The sequence below is a fragment of the Anomalospiza imberbis genome, chromosome 6 (assembly GCF_031753505.1).
Source record: "Anomalospiza imberbis isolate Cuckoo-Finch-1a 21T00152 chromosome 6, ASM3175350v1, whole genome shotgun sequence".
In the NCBI taxonomy this organism is placed as follows: domain Eukaryota; kingdom Metazoa; phylum Chordata; class Aves; order Passeriformes; family Viduidae; genus Anomalospiza; species Anomalospiza imberbis.
In genome coordinates, this window is record NC_089686.1 from 15,216,323 (window position 1) to 15,234,498 (window position 18,176).

An 18,176-nucleotide genomic window follows, 5' to 3' on the forward strand; every position below is an offset into this window, starting at 1 on the left:
TAGGTTTGTGTAACTAACAGATGTCAGCTTATTCTGCTTGCTCATACAACCTTCACAAAATAATTGCCCAAAAAGGACCAGAAGACTTTTCAAGATCATTTGACAAGGAACTTCACAGGTGTCTATCAGTAAACACAAGATACCTCTGCTAGAGAAGATACAAAAGATACATGACAGGATAAAGCTGATACATCTCTAAAAATCACCTCAGTTACCTTTGGTGTCTGCCCACAACAGCCCAGACACTGATGTACCCTCCTCACAAAAGGACTTAGGAGGCAGGCTCTGCTATCTGACTAGACTATGAAGGTGCATCTAACCTAACTCCAAACTGCATTACAAATGTACCCAGAAAAAGAATCACTCCTTCCTGCCACTGGTCTAGATGAAAACCAACAAATGCCACTGCACAGTTGACCTTCAGCTGTTATTCTAGAGCTACAGCTGACCAGCAGGTATAAGGGTTCAAATGCATTGTTGCTGTTTAAGAGAACTAACCCAGAAGTAAGTGGCCCCTAAAAAGACTGCTTGGATGGAGGTCTGTAGTGCAAAGGACTGATGAGAGCATGCACAAGACACCAGAGGTATTGCACAAAGAAAATGTCCAGTCCAAAAAATATCAAAACAGAGCATTTAAGATTACATTGAAGGAATTTTAAGTTATTGAGTAGAGCACGTGTTATCAGCATTAAATAAATTAATCAGTTTAAAATGACAAAACAGTGACAGCCAAGAAGGAACAAAAGACAGACTGTTTACAGAATTCATTACCTCCTTATTAAGGGGAGAAAGAGCTTCAGTTTTCTGAACTTACTGGTTGCTCTGCAAGGCATTGAAAAGGCAAACACAGTCTTGAGTCCTGTTCTGCAGCTGGCTACTGATGATCTGAGTTTGGTGAGACCAAGAACAGCCTGAGCAGTCTCCTGTGGCCCAGGTGAGCAGCTGTAGCTGGTACTTGAGTCAGCAGTGCCTGGGGAACTGGGAGTATCTGTCTGCATTAGTGAACCAAAAGCAGAACCCAGGAGGAGCCAGCCCAGGTCATCTGTACACCTGTATCAATACTGAATGTTAAACATCATAAAACTCAAAGAAGCTTTTAAAGAAATATGTGATTTACAAAATCCTATGCCAGGCTGCAAAACAAACTGAAAAATTAAGTATTTCCACAGAACCCAAACAATGCCTGTGACTTAAGACAGAGAATATTGCTAAATCTGAGGTGTAGGAAGCTTAAGCATTTAGACAGTGCTTAATCCAAAGAAACATTCTGTACTTCATACAAGAAAGCATACATTCAGCATTATTACTATTTTAAATAAATACCCTCCATAGGTAAGTGCTTTTATTTATTTTAATTATAAAAGATGCCCTGAGAATTTTTTTTCAAGAACATGCATGTACAGCATTGTCCTAGGTTTTATTTTGAGTAAATCATCATTCATATTTTTACATTATAAAAAGTAACCACACACACATATGCATACACAGACCAAACCATCTTTATCATACACCAACAGATTTAAAAAACCATATATTTCTGATATCAATATATTTATGCTGCCTCCATTTTGAAAGGGAAGCTGACAATAGCTTCATAATCCCTCTCTCAAGTATTGGCATAAATAGAACTTTTCCAAATATGATTGCATGTTTTTCCACATAAATTTTGACAGAAACATTAGCATTTAATACAAACAAATGCAGATGACACCACTGAACCATGACAGCTTGCAATACCAGCTAATTAAAAACTAGATTCCTTATTATAAATTATTAAAGTGAAAATACAATTTGAAATACTAAAATTAAAACAAGTATTTATACAATAAAACTTATGAAATAAAACTTTTTTTTACATCATCTGGAGACATTTGCTTTTAGATTGCTTTGAAACTTACACAGAATTTTTATGAACTTAGTACTTGTAAAAGCATAATTCCAAATTCACAGCACAATGCTTCAACAGTCTATGGTTTTTTATAGCCTGACCAGAGGTTCTGGACTTTGGTCTTAAATTAGGTTTGCAGATTCTTTAAAATGTGGGATTCCTTTTTCATATTCATAACAATTCCTTCTACTTCTTCCTTAAAATATGAAAGCTAAGGGTTGCTAAGATTGTAGATAAGTAAATTAAATAATGGGTATGTTCATTCTAAATCCAAGACTTCAAACTACAAAGACATAACTGAAGAAAACACAATCTTCTCCTTAGCTGCAGCAGTTAAGAGCACATAGCTGAAGTTATAGTTCATATCATTTCACTACGATGTTAGAATTCTGCAACCATTACATTGTTTATCAGAACATATTTTACAGCTTGGAACTTTATTTAAAAGATTTATTTTAAATTTTTAACATTGCAGGATGCATTTTATTCAGTCCAGGCATTAAAGAGTCCCATCTGCTGCTGCCACCTTATCCCATCAGAACGTTGCTTCCTCCAGTCCCTGGTTCCCTCATTTTTCAGTCAGATGATCTAGGAATTTGATTTTCTGTTTTTTCTTCATACAAAAGAAGAAACACACATAATATGTTGTTACTATATTATTAAATTGCATAACATATTAAACTGCTATTGTGCAGAACATTTTAACTCTTAGTTGCTGTACTTTAAAAATTACGAGCTGCTCTATTTCACCCACTGAAAAAGCCAAAGGGATATATTCTGAAGGGTGAAGTTCTCCATTCAGGTGTCTAAAGAAGTTCTTGTAGAGATCCATCTGAGTGAGATGATTAAGGTGGCACAAGCAGTCTACTCATGGCTACAAAAAGTGCCAAAAGTCTGGCACATTACACTGTGATTTCTACGTGTTCTGTCGACCACAAGGTCATTTGGGTAATTTCCGGATTTTTCATGCCTTAAATTTTTAATCTTTAGATATACTGTTTTTCAGTTTCAAAGAGCTGTAGCTGTCAATTAACAACTATTTGTATCAGACAGAAATATTTCCAAGAGGGGATGGAACTTTCAGAACTCTTGGAAATATTAATTTGCATCAATATTTTACAGTATCATTTACAAGTAAAATGATATATTGTTCTGTTTAACTGTTTTAAAACTGCTGAATATTTAAAAACTGCATATATTATATGATAATGTACCAGTGTCAGGATCCCTACTATCTTCATCACAGAAATGGGACACAAATTAGAAGCCAGTCCCATGGAACTTGGAACTTCTACCAACTTAAATGTCATGATAAAAACATGATTAAAAGCTGTAAGAAACCAACTGAAAGTGTAGTAGATCAGTAGCAGAACTATTTCATCTTGTGCTTAACTTTCTAAGCAATTATATGACTGGATGAAAGACATTACTTGAAGATGCTTATCTTGAACATATAACTGTAAGATCATGGTTATGCACCAAACTGGAAGTCTTACATGTCAGTTGTGGACATCTTATAAAATACTGATATTTATTTAGATTTATTGTTGCATAAAAATTAAATTTCTAGTAATAAATTGGAAATTTCTAATAATAAATTAGAAAATTAATTTTTATGCAACAATAAATCTACTCCCACTTTTTACAAGATAGAAAACATGTACCACACATCCTTGAAGAAAGTTTTGATTCAAAGTGAAATAAAATTAGCCAATATCTGTATGTCTATAGGCAAGATGCAAAATACTTAAATGCTATCTACAAAGTGGACATATTCATTGATGAATCTATAAAGTTTATAAACAGTTTTAAACAATTGCATGTTGAACATTTGCAGTCATACTATAGCACTACAAACTCAAGCAAAACATCTTATATCTAACAATCTCATAAAGCTGAAAACAATGAAAAGAATATAATAAAGCCACATAGCTTAATGATACAAGATCAGACTGCTTGATAGAACACAGTGTTCATGATTTATGTCAATGTCTGCACTAGGATGATTCATGATCTAACTGGCAACTCTTCAAAAGGAAGTCAGAAAAACTTCTCTGGTCTGCTTATTAAATAAGATCTCTTGTGGGACAAAGTACTTAACCAGTGCCCTTTGTGATTCTTTCCCATTCCATCAGGTACTTGAAGCAGGTAGTCATCCCTTTTGAATTCCCTCATTAAGTTATATGGGTGCTGCTTTAGCATAATTCTGGTATTTTCTATGGCCTAAGTAATACCCAAGACCTAGCAACTGACACCTACACTAAAACAGTACTTCCTTGTCACCCGATTGTGAATACTGGATCATGATTTACTACTTTTTTTTTCTTGCATCTATGTTATTTTCAAAAAGAGATAAAACTTTAATTGGCACATACTTATGAGATAGTTCAAACTGAATGTTTGAATGCATGAGTGTGGTAAGAAAAGACTTCAGTTCTCCACCGAAGTAACTCTGAGTTTTGAAAGACTCCTGGAGCACTATCCTATATGAAATCAGAAATTCTTCATGCCTGCAAACTGCATTATATTGTCAAAAGTGAGCATTTGCCAATATTCTGTAGAGAAATTGTATGGAAAATATTAGACTTAATCCTAATTTTATCCAATCATATATCACTTCAAACTAAAAATCATTAATTTTATCTGCTTACACTTTAATTATTGTGTTACTGCCCACATATTTACTTAGAAAAAGAAACATATTAGAAGTTACCCTACTCAAGTTGCAGAACCAGGAAACTAAAAGTTAGGTCTTGAGAGAATTGAGATGGTCAGTGCAAATTTTAACCAGCACATAAGTGAATCTGCATGATGATACAGTGTAAAAAAACATACAATTATTATTTTCTCACCTTAGTGAGTTTTCTGCCTTAGTTCACCAAAGGTGATGCTCATTGATGAGCATCTATTCAATTGTACCTCTCACAGATTGATTTCTTTGATCTGCTTATATATTTGGATATCAATTTCTTCCATCATTAAACTTAGAAAATAATGCTTCCTTGAAACTGACATTTTTGTTGTTTTGCTGTTGTTTTTTTTATTTAAATGTGCATATACTTAGCATCAGGCCTGACTTCCTGAGTAAAAGAAGGATAAAAAAGTACAGCTAAACATGTCTGTGATTGAGTGCATTTACCACCAAACATTCCTGTATCTGTATCTCTTAATATCTTCCTACAAAGCTGCTTCAATTTCTTTTGAAAACAGTTAAGCATTGGGTCAGTTTACAAACAAGAGGTTGAATCTACACAGCAGACATTAGACCAACTTGAGAGATTTTTTCCTCAAGAACACAGAACACTAAAACTCTTATTCAGAACTAAATGTAGGACATCCTAAGCTTCCTCTTCTTTTCCCAAAAATGTTTTACATCCTCTTTAACTCCTGACCCTATGTAGTTCAGGGACTTTCTGAACCAGGCAAAGCACCTACTTGATCAGATACCTACTTTAAAATACTCTGCTCTTAGGGTATTCATTTGGGAATGGTACATAGAGACTCGAAGCTGTGTTCTTTACTTTCCACTCTCCTGCCTGAAGACCAAAGTGCAAACTGCTCTGTGTGAGCCTTTTCCTGTCCCTCTGTATTTAAACAAAAGACATCAGTTTTATTTTAAATGAAAGATAGAAAAACCTTTGGAATTTGTAAACTTTTTATGTGATATAAAAAAAATATGTCTAACTAACCTTTGCACCTCACTGCTTTGTGAATATTAATCCATTCATTTTCCCCAAATCCTTGTGGGACAGCAAGTAATTGGAATTTCTAGAGATTGCTAAAAATATTTACAACATATGAACTAATTTTCTGGTTTTAAAGCAAGGAAAAGAGGCATACAGTGATCAGGGTGAACGAAAATGAGGTTTTGAGTACACCTAATTTTTTAAACTATGTAGCACTCCATTACATTTCATCTTCTCAAGATAAATGCCCCATTTACTTTATAGATAGCTGAAAATGTCAGCATGTCTACTAATCTAAAAGCTGACTTTAAAATGGTGCACTTTGAAATAAGTGACCTCTGAATGACCACCTATTAAAAGTCTGAAATACTGTGGGTAGCATTAAGGGAAGTCATTAGACACTGGCAAAGACAGGGACAGAGGGCAAAGTGATTTGGCACCTTAAAGTACTATTCCTGTGAAACCACTTAGTCAACACAGTCCATCTGCATTCACAACTTACCTCCCAACCTTCTCTACAAAATAAAAGCACTTTTAAAAACTATAGGTCACTCTGCAAGCTTGAGTTCATGCTAGAAAACAATTTATCTTGCACAGTGAAGATGGTAGAATTCCAGCAGGAAAAAAATCAAGTACACAAGGAGCTAAATGAGTATTATCCTGAGAATTTCTTTTTTGTTTGTTAAACTTTTGAGTGCTTTATTTTACAATTTAATAATTTGATTAACTTAAAATCCTGACTAAAGCTGGGGAGATATTTTGGTTTGTTTTTTAAAGTAAACTGAACATACAAAAGTGGAAAAATATGTTCATACAGATATTTAATTCACCAAAACAGACCATCACTATTGCTGCCTCTTTATACCTAAGAAACTAGTATAAGATGTTTTCTCTTTCCTATCTCAGCTTCCTGTTGTAGTTCCTGTTACATTGAAGTCTACTTTCCCAGACTCCCTTTCTTGCTGTAGCTGGCTCCTTCCCTTTCTGCATTCTGCCTTGGCTAAGAATGCAAATCTCTGCTAGCAAAGAAAAGTCTCAGTTTGAGCCCACAAAATTACAGCTAGTCCAATGACAGTAATTTAGTTATAGTGTAAATGGAATCTGCAGGGAATTTGCTGCTAGAGTCTACAGAGATTTGGGTGAGTGTATGTCACAGTGATTTTCTATGACTTACAGTTTCAGCACAGGAGCAAAAAATACATCTTTGATTTTGTTCTTGCAAAATGCTGAACAGCACTGGCTGATGTTTAAAGGAAAGCAGCCTGAGGGAGATGCCTAGCATTGAAAATTCGTAAATGTTTTTTTGTAAATGGCTATGGTAAGGCAAAGAAGGCAGCATTAATAACAAATACCAGTACCAGTTCATCTTAAGTCTCAAGATTCATAATGGAATTGTTACATAATGATACATAAATATATAAGTCCACAAAAAAGAAGGAAAATTAGAAACTAAGTAGTCTAAAAATACTTCTATTCTATTTCTCCAACTACAGGCAGCTAAATCACTGTGACTGTAGTTATTACATATCAAAGGCACTAACCTTCACTTTTTCCCATTCCACCCTCTCAATTATATACCAGCTGAATGCAAATATGTGCAGGAGAAATAATGTGAAAGACAAATTAGAAGGTAATGCCATCTTAGAAACACTTACAATTGCATACACCACATTTCTACCCTGCTATTTTAGTATTTCAAAATCTGTGTGCAGAAGTATAATAAATACAGGCCTAATTTTACATGGCTCTTTTGAGTTCCCTTTGAAAATGTTACCCCTAGGCTCAGTTTAACATCTTGTCAACAACTTACATGCTCATCTTTCGGGGCTGACTCTCCTTATTTCCGTTGTTCTTTTGGTCAGCTGAGTTAAATAAGTTGCGAGAACTAGAAGGGAAGGCAGCATTCCCACTATTGCCAGCAGAATGAGTCCGGAATGAATCATCTGCAACACAGAGGTGCAGCTTAGACAAAGAATTTTGGTTGAAAACACTTCACAGTGTTTTCAAAAGTAAACAGAATAAGCTGTTTTTCCTGTGACATTAGTGCCATATTTCCTATGGAACTAATCCAAAATTTTAATGGAATGGTTTCTACTTAACATTTCTTCAAATATTTTTATTAAAAAGTCCCACTAAATAACTGGAAGAAACATTTTCAACAAAAATATTCATACATTTAATGTATGTAAAGAGTGTGATCTCTTGGGCCAAACTGTAGCTACTTAAAATTTAGCTATTTAATGTAATTTAATTGCCTAGTGCCTATTAGTAGTGAATGAAAAGACAGTTTTCTCTAGGAAGCCATTAATCTCAATCTTATCTTTAATCATCCAAGCTCTTTAAAATTTAGTGGACAGAACTGCAAACAGTAGTTTCTCTCTCTTAATTCAGTAGAAGTTTTACATAGTATTCATTCTCCTCATGTAAAATAGGTGGGGAAAAACTCCAAACCCAACCTTTTTATGATATCTGACATTCCAACCAGGACGTGACAAATTCAGTTTATTTTTACTATTTTTAAATGTAAATTAGAACAAATGTGTAGGGAAAAAAGAAATCTGAAAAATCACTTAAATGCCCAAACGTATTGGATATCTATTATTCTGCTTTCTTTAGGAGAATGACATCTTAGAGTATGCCTGCCTAATTGGGCCCATATATTCAACACCCACACACAGAAACTGAAGTAAAACACATGAGAAACCTACTTACCACTAAAAGATAACATACAGCTCTTTCCCATTCCTGGTACTGAAGATGTATATCCTGTAGCAGAACTTTTACTTCAAAAAAACCAAACAAAACAAAACCAAGTTGGTTATTTCTGAAAGTGTTCCTCTCAGTTATATCATCCTGTTTAATAGCATTGGAGATTATTTCTGAGTTATTTTTTCTATGAAAAAATTAAATGAGAAAGTTGTGCTGAAATATCTTTAAGAAATGTATGAAATTAGGTTTAGCAATTCATACTGAAAATTACTTTTAATATATGATAAAATGTGACATTTATTAACTTTAAAGGAATCCATAACCATTTCTAGGCTTCAGCACGCCTTAGATGGTTTCTTCCCTCAGTTAATCAATTAAACAGAGAGCTGAAAATATGTCACAATTCATTGAGCACACCACTACTTTCAGAGATCCATGAGCATTAATTTCATAAGAGCTGTCGATTAGCAAACATCTGCCTATGAGGTAAGCAATGAAGAATATAAAGATACTTAGGACACTTGTCTATGTTGCTGTATTTTGGATGCAGTACTTGAGTACTGAAAGATTGGCTTCGAACCAGCTTGGATTTTTTTTCTTCTTTGCCTAAAATTACAGAGAACATTTTTTAATATGAATATTGCATTTCCTCAATAATTAAGAACACTTTAAAATATATTTTTCTGTCAATCTATGGTAAATGAAAGAATTAGATGATTTAAATACCTCAATTAAAAAAAAATAAACCTTAGGTAATAATTTATATACTACAGAGTTAAACAAAACTAAAAACCATAGAAAATACATTCAGTTCTAGGAGAAGTATCTTTTCCTCTGTGCAGTAGGTGTAACTTGGGTCCACAGATGTCAACAGCAGCTTTGCTGGGGTTTAACCTGATGATGTGAGATCAAAGTGATCCAGGTGAGTTTCTGAACAGTTCTTACCTGCTAATGTACCAGAAGAGCTTCCAGAAATAGAGAGATTGATACTTTTTGACAACATTGATGATGTTTTACTGTCTCTACCTACAAAAAAAAAAAAGTCCAGTAAAATCCCTTCCCTCTTAAAACTTAAATCTTTATAAAAGAGAGGACATAACTTTTCACAGTCCTGGAGCAAAAAGTAGTAATATCTAATCCACTGTTACTAGCACTTCAGAAATACCACAGAAAAGTACTTACACTATATCCCAAAATAAAAAATAACAGAGAACTAAAATGGATGTATTTTATTAATAAAGCCAAAATAAAACATTTATTATTATACATTATATATAATGAGGCAATTTTTCATAACTTCAGAAATACATAGAAACAATTTTTATATATAATTTCTAAATCTCTGTTTATTGTATAAAGTGTCTCTTTCCTGCTTCTTTCTCTACTACCTTTGTAGAAAAGTAAAGCATGCAGAAACATGTACACAAATAAACAAACTTACGTTTCTTTTCAAATATTTTATCATTAATATTTGCAGATCTTCCTTCATTTTTCTGTTTCTCTTTTTCTAATTGTTCCTAAAAGAATGAATATTTTTCTTAGATATTACTCAAGTAAAAGTAAATAAATTCAGTTCACTTCTACTTTCCTGCTAGTAGTACAATCCCTGATGAATATCCAGAGAACCAATTAAGTAATACAGAATGAAATCAGGGTACATATCTCATTTTAAAACCACAGTCTGAAGAAAGCTCAGAGTTGAAGTTCACATCTAAAACTTATAATTAAAATTATGCTTTTGGATTTTTTTTATATTTAAAAAGTTACAGACATTGGCAGCTGGCAATGGAAAATTTTTCTCTAACACAGACACTCTGAAAACAGAGCAGGCAAAATTTTATTTCATACAATTGAATGAATATGTTTCTCTTAAATTTTAAGGTGTGTCACATATATTTAAACTTTATAAAGATCAAAAATTAACATCTACAGTTGATAAATCTTTATGAAAAAATCAACTATGTAAAATTGTTCAGGCTCATGGAATTTATTTGCTCTTCTTTAATACTACCCAGCCTAAAAGTATACTCCATTTGGTGTGCAGATATCACTCCAGCTTAAAAAAATTATACAGTATTAGCTTATTTTCTATACCATTTTCACAATAAAATTGTTAAGTGAACCATAATTGCTCTAATCTATATTTTTCATGTAGTTCTAATTATTACCCAGTCAAGAAAAGAAAGAGGTAATTCATTCAGATCAGGGTTGCTGGCAAATAGTTTCTACAAAGTCAGCTACTAAAATTAAGGAAACTTACTAACATATTCAGTATCTAAATTGTTAGCAGTCAGATACATTTAGGTGGGTTGAATGGCTCATCATCTGTTTGGGACTGCAACATGTCACAATTCACTGTGTCCCTCTCAGGTTCCCCAAAAGCATGCCTCTCACAGACAATGCTAATGAGGCCTTTCTGATACAGAAGGGAGGCAGAGATCAGTGGCCTATATCATAAAAATTAGGTGCTTTTCTAAAGTATAGCTGTGAAAACAAGGTAAAAATTGGTATCATGCAACACACTGTAGCACTGGAGGCTATTTTGCACCACACAAACACTTGCAGTATAAAAGCATTAACCGCATCTACCTGAAGAGTGCTAGAGCTAAGTTCAGGACTTTGAGTGTGTGTTTGCAGGTCCTGAGAGCCCAGCTGGCTCGGGACAGTGGGAAGTGGCAGGAAGTCTGTGGCTCAGGTATATTTGCTCATACTGACCTGCAATACCCATTGACATCAAAGTGGACCACAAAGGTAGGAAACAAGGACATTTTTGAGACACTCCTGAATCTCTTCTGGTTCACTACAATGAAGTTTATTCACTACAAGTCACAGAAACCAACAATTTTAGGATATTCTGAATCCTGTCAGCTGCTCAGCTTCTCCCACCTCAGGCTGGAGGGGAGGCAGCAGATGGGAGGACTGCAATGGTCTGATCTAGGCGTTGTGGAGATGTGCTGAAGATACAAGATGTGTGCTGAAGTGCCTACTGCACCTTTTGCTTTCCTCTCTTTCCTGGCTAATTGTAACACAGAGCATTCTTTGGCTTCCTTGGGACAAAAGTTATGAGATTAATTTCTTTGCCTAGGGAAGCTGTATGTCAATTCTGAGGTGTTTCATTGACCAGTTCATCATGTTGTACATGGTATTTCTCAAGAAACTCAAGTTTCCCTTTCTAATTGATACAGCAAAATTTAGGTAGTAAAGAAAAAAATATTACATGTTACTTTGAAGGATTTAACCCTATTATAAAGAGTAAAATGAAACCACACCCAGATTTTGAACCCAGATTTTGAACCTATCAGGTCACTCCAAAATATGCATTTCTCCTACCTTAAAGTTATTGTCTCATTAATATGCAGCTGCAAACTATTTAAAAATAATGACAGTGTACTGATAAAATATACCATTTCCAAAAGGAGATGTTCTTGTCTTTTTCTTGATCCAATAAATCATTTTCATAAAATCTTTTCTGAAACTTCAAAATAAAATCAATAAAAAATCACTGCCTGAAAATGGAAATTAAGAGTAGTTGATAAGTGTTAAAGTTAGTAAGTACTTACAGCATCTACAGAGATCTCTATTCTGTCCAATTCTAACACCGTCTATAAAGAAAATTGAAATATTTATTATTACTCGATGGCATGTCACACTATGAAGTAAAAAATTGTCTTTTCTTCTTAAATATTTGAAGCCCTATGCTATCATTTTTGTGGTACAAAAGCAGTTTAAAAGTGTCAGACAGTATTCTCAGTGCCCTGTTGAGACTCACAATGAATAGATTCACAGAACATCTACATGGAAATCAAAATACACTCAAGGAAGCACCACGGCAAGAATAGCTATAGCACAGGCTTAGGAACCAGGACTGGAAAAAGCAACTCAGGAACCTGTGTCTAACTCAGAAGGTTCCACACAGGTGTTCAGCCAGTCTCTCTCCTGCAGATTGGCCCTGTAAGGAAGACACCTACTTGAGCTATTTCGCTTCATGGTTTCTAAATTTGAGACTAAGCATGGACATTCCTCAAAGAGGTACTTTTTTGAATATTCATATTAAAAACCCATTTGTAACATTTCAAAATCCTGCAAACGTTTTGTCTGTATATTGTAAAATATACAGACAAACAACAGATCTCTGTCTCACAGACCTGATGAGTTTTACTAGAATCAACATTCAGTCTTTCTCTAGTCATTTTTTTTCATAAATGGTCATTGAGCCAAAATCCTGAATTTGAATCACTACAAAATAAGTGCAATATAAGTAACCAAGGAGACATTAACACTCCTTAATTTCACAGAACATACTATACTACATCATCTTTTAATTGTTCAAAATTACATAACAGAGAATGGAATTTTTTAATCTCCTGTTCTTACATTGAGAAAATCCACAGAAAGCATAACTTTAGTCATCTTAAATTACAGTGAAAAACCCAAGATTAAATGCTGCTTAAAAAGAAAAATGCTTACTCTTTTCACAATAGTCAAGACATCTTTGTCTTTCTCTTGACACAGAAGTTTCCTTATACATAATTCCAACTGCTGAAGTAAATGTTTATCAGTGGGAATCTTCAGAGTAGATTTGACTTTTGGCAACAAACAGCATAGCTTCATTCTACCAAAAAAAACCCAAACAAAAAACCCAAACATTCACCTTTTGATGCAGACGTTTAATATATATTATTAATTCTCAATGTATTTCATGCTAGCATTTGACACAAAATAATTAAGTGGGCTTACTTTTAAGAAGTGATTGTTGCTTATGTGTTGTTTCCAGAAACACTGTTTTCAAAAAGCCTCTATAGATCATGAATACAGTCCATAAACATCTTTGGTTTGTCTGTTTTTGTTTTTTTTTTTTTTTTTTTCTAGAAAAATACGGAGACCTCTAGATTTTCCGAGTGATATGCACACCTAACGTTATCAGTTACCTAAATAACCTGGAAATCTGGTCCATTGGTGCAAAGGAGCCCAAGTCTCACCAAAAATCATGTTACTGCACTTCTATACAACTGCAAGGATTAAAATGTATCAGATGGACTAAAAAGAAGAGAAGAAAGCCCTTCTTTCTCCTTCCTTATCTTCCTGTTTATGTCCCGAGGCTGCCCCTGCTTGTGCTGTTCAGCAAGGCCACGTGCCAGGTTCTGCACTGGGGTCACAACAGCCCCAGGCAGTGCCTCAGGCTGGGGACAGTGGCTGGAAAGCTGCCTGGAGGAAAAGGACCTGGGGGTGCCATCTGACAGCAGCTGAACATGAGCCAGCCATGCCCAGGTGGCCAAGAAGGCCAATGGCATCCTGGCCTGTGTCAGCAATAGTGTGGCCAGCAGGACCAGGGCAGGGATTGTCCCCCTGTACCCAGCACTGCTGAGGCCACACCTCGAATCCTGTGTTCACTTCTGGGCCCCTCATGACAAGAAAGATATTTAATGACATGAGACATGAATGTTAGTCCATATGTAAAAAATTATTTAATTTTTAGGGTCCTGCTGAGTGGAGATGTGGTAGTTATACTAAACACAGTCTCTATTTAAACAGTTTCACTTAGTAATAAACAGTAATAGTTTCACTTAGTAAGAAACAGTATGTGGCAAAGCTGAGTGCACACATATATGTGCAAATCATGCTTACATAAATCTTTATGCAGCATTAATATTAGATGTTCAGCTATATTAATGATGACAACATGAATGACACACATCAGAAACAAGATTAAAAGCGTAAAATCACATAAAATATGTGATGAAAAAAAATCTACTTTCCTAATGGTAATAACTGCCTAGTCCCTATCTGTTTAGAAAACAAAGAAAAACAGTTACTACAAAAATAACAGGAAAAACATTGTATAAAAATGAGTAACAGGCCAAATTCCCTAATATTATTGTACTGTTTCTCAACAACAATTGTTTTCCTTAACAATGAAGCAGATACCCTTTTCCATAACATAAAACCTGTTCTAAGTTGTTCAGTTCAGACCACTGAAAGAATTGCTTGAGTGTTTTACTTCACATATAGTGACAATGAAATGGATGGGAATTAATGGAGGTTAAAGCTGTGTTCTCTCTCTACACCCATGAAACAACATATTAATTTTTTCCCCATCTATTGCCGGTTCTCCTCTCCTCACTGTTCCCTACACTCCCAAACTTCAGTGCTTTTAATCAGTCTCTCAAACACTGAGAACTGACCTGCTTCTGGGATTTCCTAGTACCATTCCCACACTCCCCTGCATCTTTAACACTGGTCATGCTGAAGGTTCTTTATAGTTTTACTCAAGTTCCATTATTTAAGCAAAACATAAAACTTCTAACAGTATTTCTTAATATATTATTTAAAGCTTTTTTTCCTGTACACTGCTACATATTTTACATACCTGACATTTGCCACTGGGTCATGTGTAAGTTCAAGCACAGGTAAAAAGAAGTATTTACAGAAGAATGATTTTGAAAACAGTTCCATAATGAATTCACAAGTATCTAAAAAACGAAGTCTGTTCCAGTAACTTTTGCCTTGGCCAAGTTCTGAAAAATAAAAATTTGCAGATATTATCTGTGAAGTCTTCAATGTCAGACAGAAAACATTTCACAGGTTGACCTTCGACTTAAAAGATGATAATCACAGGCATCAAAAGACATATTCTCAGCCTATCTCAATTCTTTCTTTTAATAAAAACCAAACATTCTGAATTCCATTAATTCTGTCAGTGAGCACTTAGAAAAGCCAAAGAGCAAGTAAACTAGCTACAGTGTTAAAGAAACTCCTGTATGTCTTTTAATCCATGTCACAGGAGTATCAAAATTAGTGTAAAACATCAAGGAATGTTAATGAGAACTGTTAAAACTTCTAAGTTATCTTCAAAACACGTAGCATACACCAAAATATCAGCTTTAGGTGGCTGATTAATAAATTAATTTCTGAGATTTATTCAGCACTTCTTACGCTGAAGCCTCTAGAGAATTTTACTTCTAGAGACGAACTCTGGTTTTTATTTTGCTGTACCCACACCTTAGTAATTTTGGCTAAAAGAAGTTGGGTTGGAGGGATCTTGGCATATAATCAGTTTCTGCATTGCCTCTTCCCCAATCCCTTTATATAAACTCCAGATATATTCCTCACATATGCACAGTACATTTTGATGATATGAGCAACTGAATGTCTTTCAAGCATAGTCCCTTCAATGATGGAAGGAAATTACACTGAATAAATGTAACTGTAGATAGATCTTCAGCCAAAACTAACTTTCATTTCTCAGTAATCGAGGAAAGACCATCTTACGTTCAATCAGTTTCTGAATAACCTCGTGTCTCTGTTCTTGTTTGCGATTGTAGCGCAAATAAACGCAGAGAGTCCGAGCAGCTGCCTTTTGGACTGGCAGGACATTCTTGAAAGAAACAAAGGGAACACAGTTAAACATATATGAAGAAGTATGACAAAAAACATATCTAGAATTAGAAAAAATAGCTAAAAAGTAGCCTAACTTTATAAATTTTTAAATAAATGTCATAAGTGAGAATAAATTTAAATTAAACAAATAAATTTAAATAAATGTCATAAGAGAGAATTAGGAAGTTTGGCCAATTCATGAGACACCTGCTTCTTTATTCCTTCTGATCAATTTGTAGATTTAACTATTTCATAAGCACCTTAAAATATTCCATGTTTGCAAGGCACCTTCTGTATTGCAGATGGTAGAAATAAAATTTACATCATCTTCTCTTACAACAGTTTTATTCTTCAATTAATTCAGTAAAACTTCAGACTAGTAGCTCTAAATGATAATTTATTTCAGAAATGCAGAGTTCTTTCATAAAGAACACACACAATGTAATGTATGGAATCAGGAAAAAGAAGGCATATTTCAGAGGAAAAAGTTTTGATTTAACTAGAAACAAGCTGATGTTTCACAAGGATGAGCACAAGGAAAGGAAAAAGTCTTGGGTAGGAGGAAAACTGTCAAACCAAATTTTGCTCCTCAAATGGGGGCAGGTTTTCAGTGAAAATTCTCATTGAATTGAATAGGGCTTGATATACCATATGAAAGGGATAGGACTTTAATTTAACACAGGAAGTACTACACATAGCAAATATCCAATGGTCTAACTTGCATTAACAAATAAAAGCAAATGAGAAAGTGACAGGTGGGCTCACATTTGTCAAAATGATTGTCAACATCCTGTGAAGAAAACGGTAATAGATCTGATCGCTTGGTATGATATGAGGGAGACATGCATATTTTTGTAGCAGCTTCTCATGCGTTCTCCATTTTAAAGAAGTTGCTGCTCTCTGTTCTGCTGCTGTTAACGCAGGAATCAAGTCAGGAATAGAGAGTAACTAGAAACAGAAAGATAAACAATAATTTTACGTTTTCAAACTGTGTGTCTTGTCACTGTGCTTAAAAGCAAATCACAATATAAGAAGGGAAGACTAATCCAAAAGCTATTTCAGTACCTAGTTAAATACACTTTCATCTCCAATCCCTTCTCCTGACAAAGGAGAACTAAACACCGTTCTTTTTGTAACACCCTTTTACAGATATTAAAACCATTACGCCAACTCTCCTCAGCATTCTCTTTCTCAAACCAAATGAATCCCATTTCTCTTTTATCCTCTTCATCTTTGCAATTATTGTTCTCAATCCCCTAATTAGTTTTAGTAGGAATTAATTTTAGTAGGAATTGTACACCTCTTCTCAGTAGAAGGCAAAGAATTTTTAGTAGCCAAACTAAATTCCCTTTAATATTATGAAAAATGAAACAGACTGCCACACCTGACATTGCATTTGCTATATGTTATATATATTTACAGCTGTAAACAACTGACAAATTTAAATTTTTAAATTACACTGTCAACTTCTTCACATACAAGAAAATAAATTTCTTGAGTTCTTATACTGCTGCAATATCTCAATTTATCATACATTTAGGAAGTATGCTCAAAACCAGCATCCTTTCTGTTCCATCTCAGAGGTGAGGAGTCATGGAATAAACCATCATCTAGAGCCACATAGAATTAAATTAGAAAAGGTGGGAGCTGAGTAGGGATCTCTTAATTCAGTGTCTTTACTTCAGAAAATAGATTTCAGAAATAGATTTCCTTCTAGCAGAAGCCTGAAAATGGCACCCATGAGCAACTGATACATCAATATGAAAAAAATTTAAAATAGGTATTAGCTATCAATCCCTTAACAAAAAACAAGTTTTGTTTTCACTTAACTGTGGTTAATTAGAAAAAGAACATGTATAAACTGTTCATTTTCACATTAACTCTAATATTTCAAATTTTTTTAATGTTAAAGCTTATAACGTCAACAATCAAATAAAAAACCGAATGAAACTTCATATATCTCCAAAGCAGAAACTAATAATGAAAGCCTTTTCCTACATAATTTGTCTGAAATTTCTTACTGCCTTCATTTAGAAAGAAAATATGAAAAACCCCATGGGAACACCCACCTTGCTTTCTGATCCATTGTTTTCTGCTCCATTAGTCATTAGTTCAAGGATTTCAGGAAGGTGACCTACTAGGGCATCTAACACCTATTTAAAGAAAGGCTGCATGAAAGAGATCTGTAAATTAACTTAACTGCATTTTTAACTCTCACCAACATATCCCGGCTGACACCTTTCAAGTTACAGCTCTCTCATATTGAAAAAAAAAGGAGATTAGTTGCACTGATTAGTTCTATTGATGGCTGATATTTTAATGCAGTAAGCAATATAAGTATTGCAGGTATCAGGTTTTATTTATGTGATCAGACAAGCTTTCTAACCAGAGTAGTCTAACTTACTACTGGAGAAGCTGTAACAGAGGAAATGGTGATTTTTTTCTTGAATATAAATACGTCTCTTCTTTCCATCCTAAAAAGTCTCACTGTGTTAACTGCAATATAACTGATTCAT

At 34.3% G+C, this 18,176-nt stretch overlaps 1 protein-coding gene across 3 annotated transcripts in view; it reads right to left on the bottom strand.

Annotated features, from left to right (window-relative positions):
* Window positions 1–1,337: 1,337 nt before the first annotated feature.
* The window catches only part of PPP4R4 (protein phosphatase 4 regulatory subunit 4), a 59,963-nt gene continuing 43,124 nt past the window's right edge, over window positions 1,338–18,176 (bottom strand). For 2 of the 3 annotated variants that reach the window (XM_068192528.1, XM_068192530.1), the window contains 12 exons: window positions 17,730–17,813; window positions 16,426–16,608; window positions 15,517–15,658; window positions 14,651–14,798; window positions 12,751–12,895; window positions 11,844–11,885; window positions 9,725–9,800; window positions 9,229–9,309; window positions 8,796–8,889; window positions 8,287–8,357; window positions 7,385–7,517; window positions 1,338–2,501 (listed from right to left, as the gene is read on the bottom strand). In XM_068192528.1, coding sequence (XP_068048629.1) covers window positions 2,477–2,501; window positions 7,385–7,517; window positions 8,287–8,357; window positions 8,796–8,889; window positions 9,229–9,309; window positions 9,725–9,800; window positions 11,844–11,885; window positions 12,751–12,895; window positions 14,651–14,798; window positions 15,517–15,658; window positions 16,426–16,608; window positions 17,730–17,813 — 1,224 coding nt within the window. In that variant the 3' untranslated portion in view covers window positions 1,338–2,476. The remainder of the gene's footprint in view (window positions 2,502–7,384; window positions 7,518–8,286; window positions 8,358–8,795; window positions 8,890–9,228; window positions 9,310–9,724; window positions 9,801–11,843; window positions 11,886–12,750; window positions 12,896–14,650; window positions 14,799–15,516; window positions 15,659–16,425; window positions 16,609–17,729; window positions 17,814–18,176) is intronic. The other variant, XM_068192529.1, reaches the window with a different exon arrangement.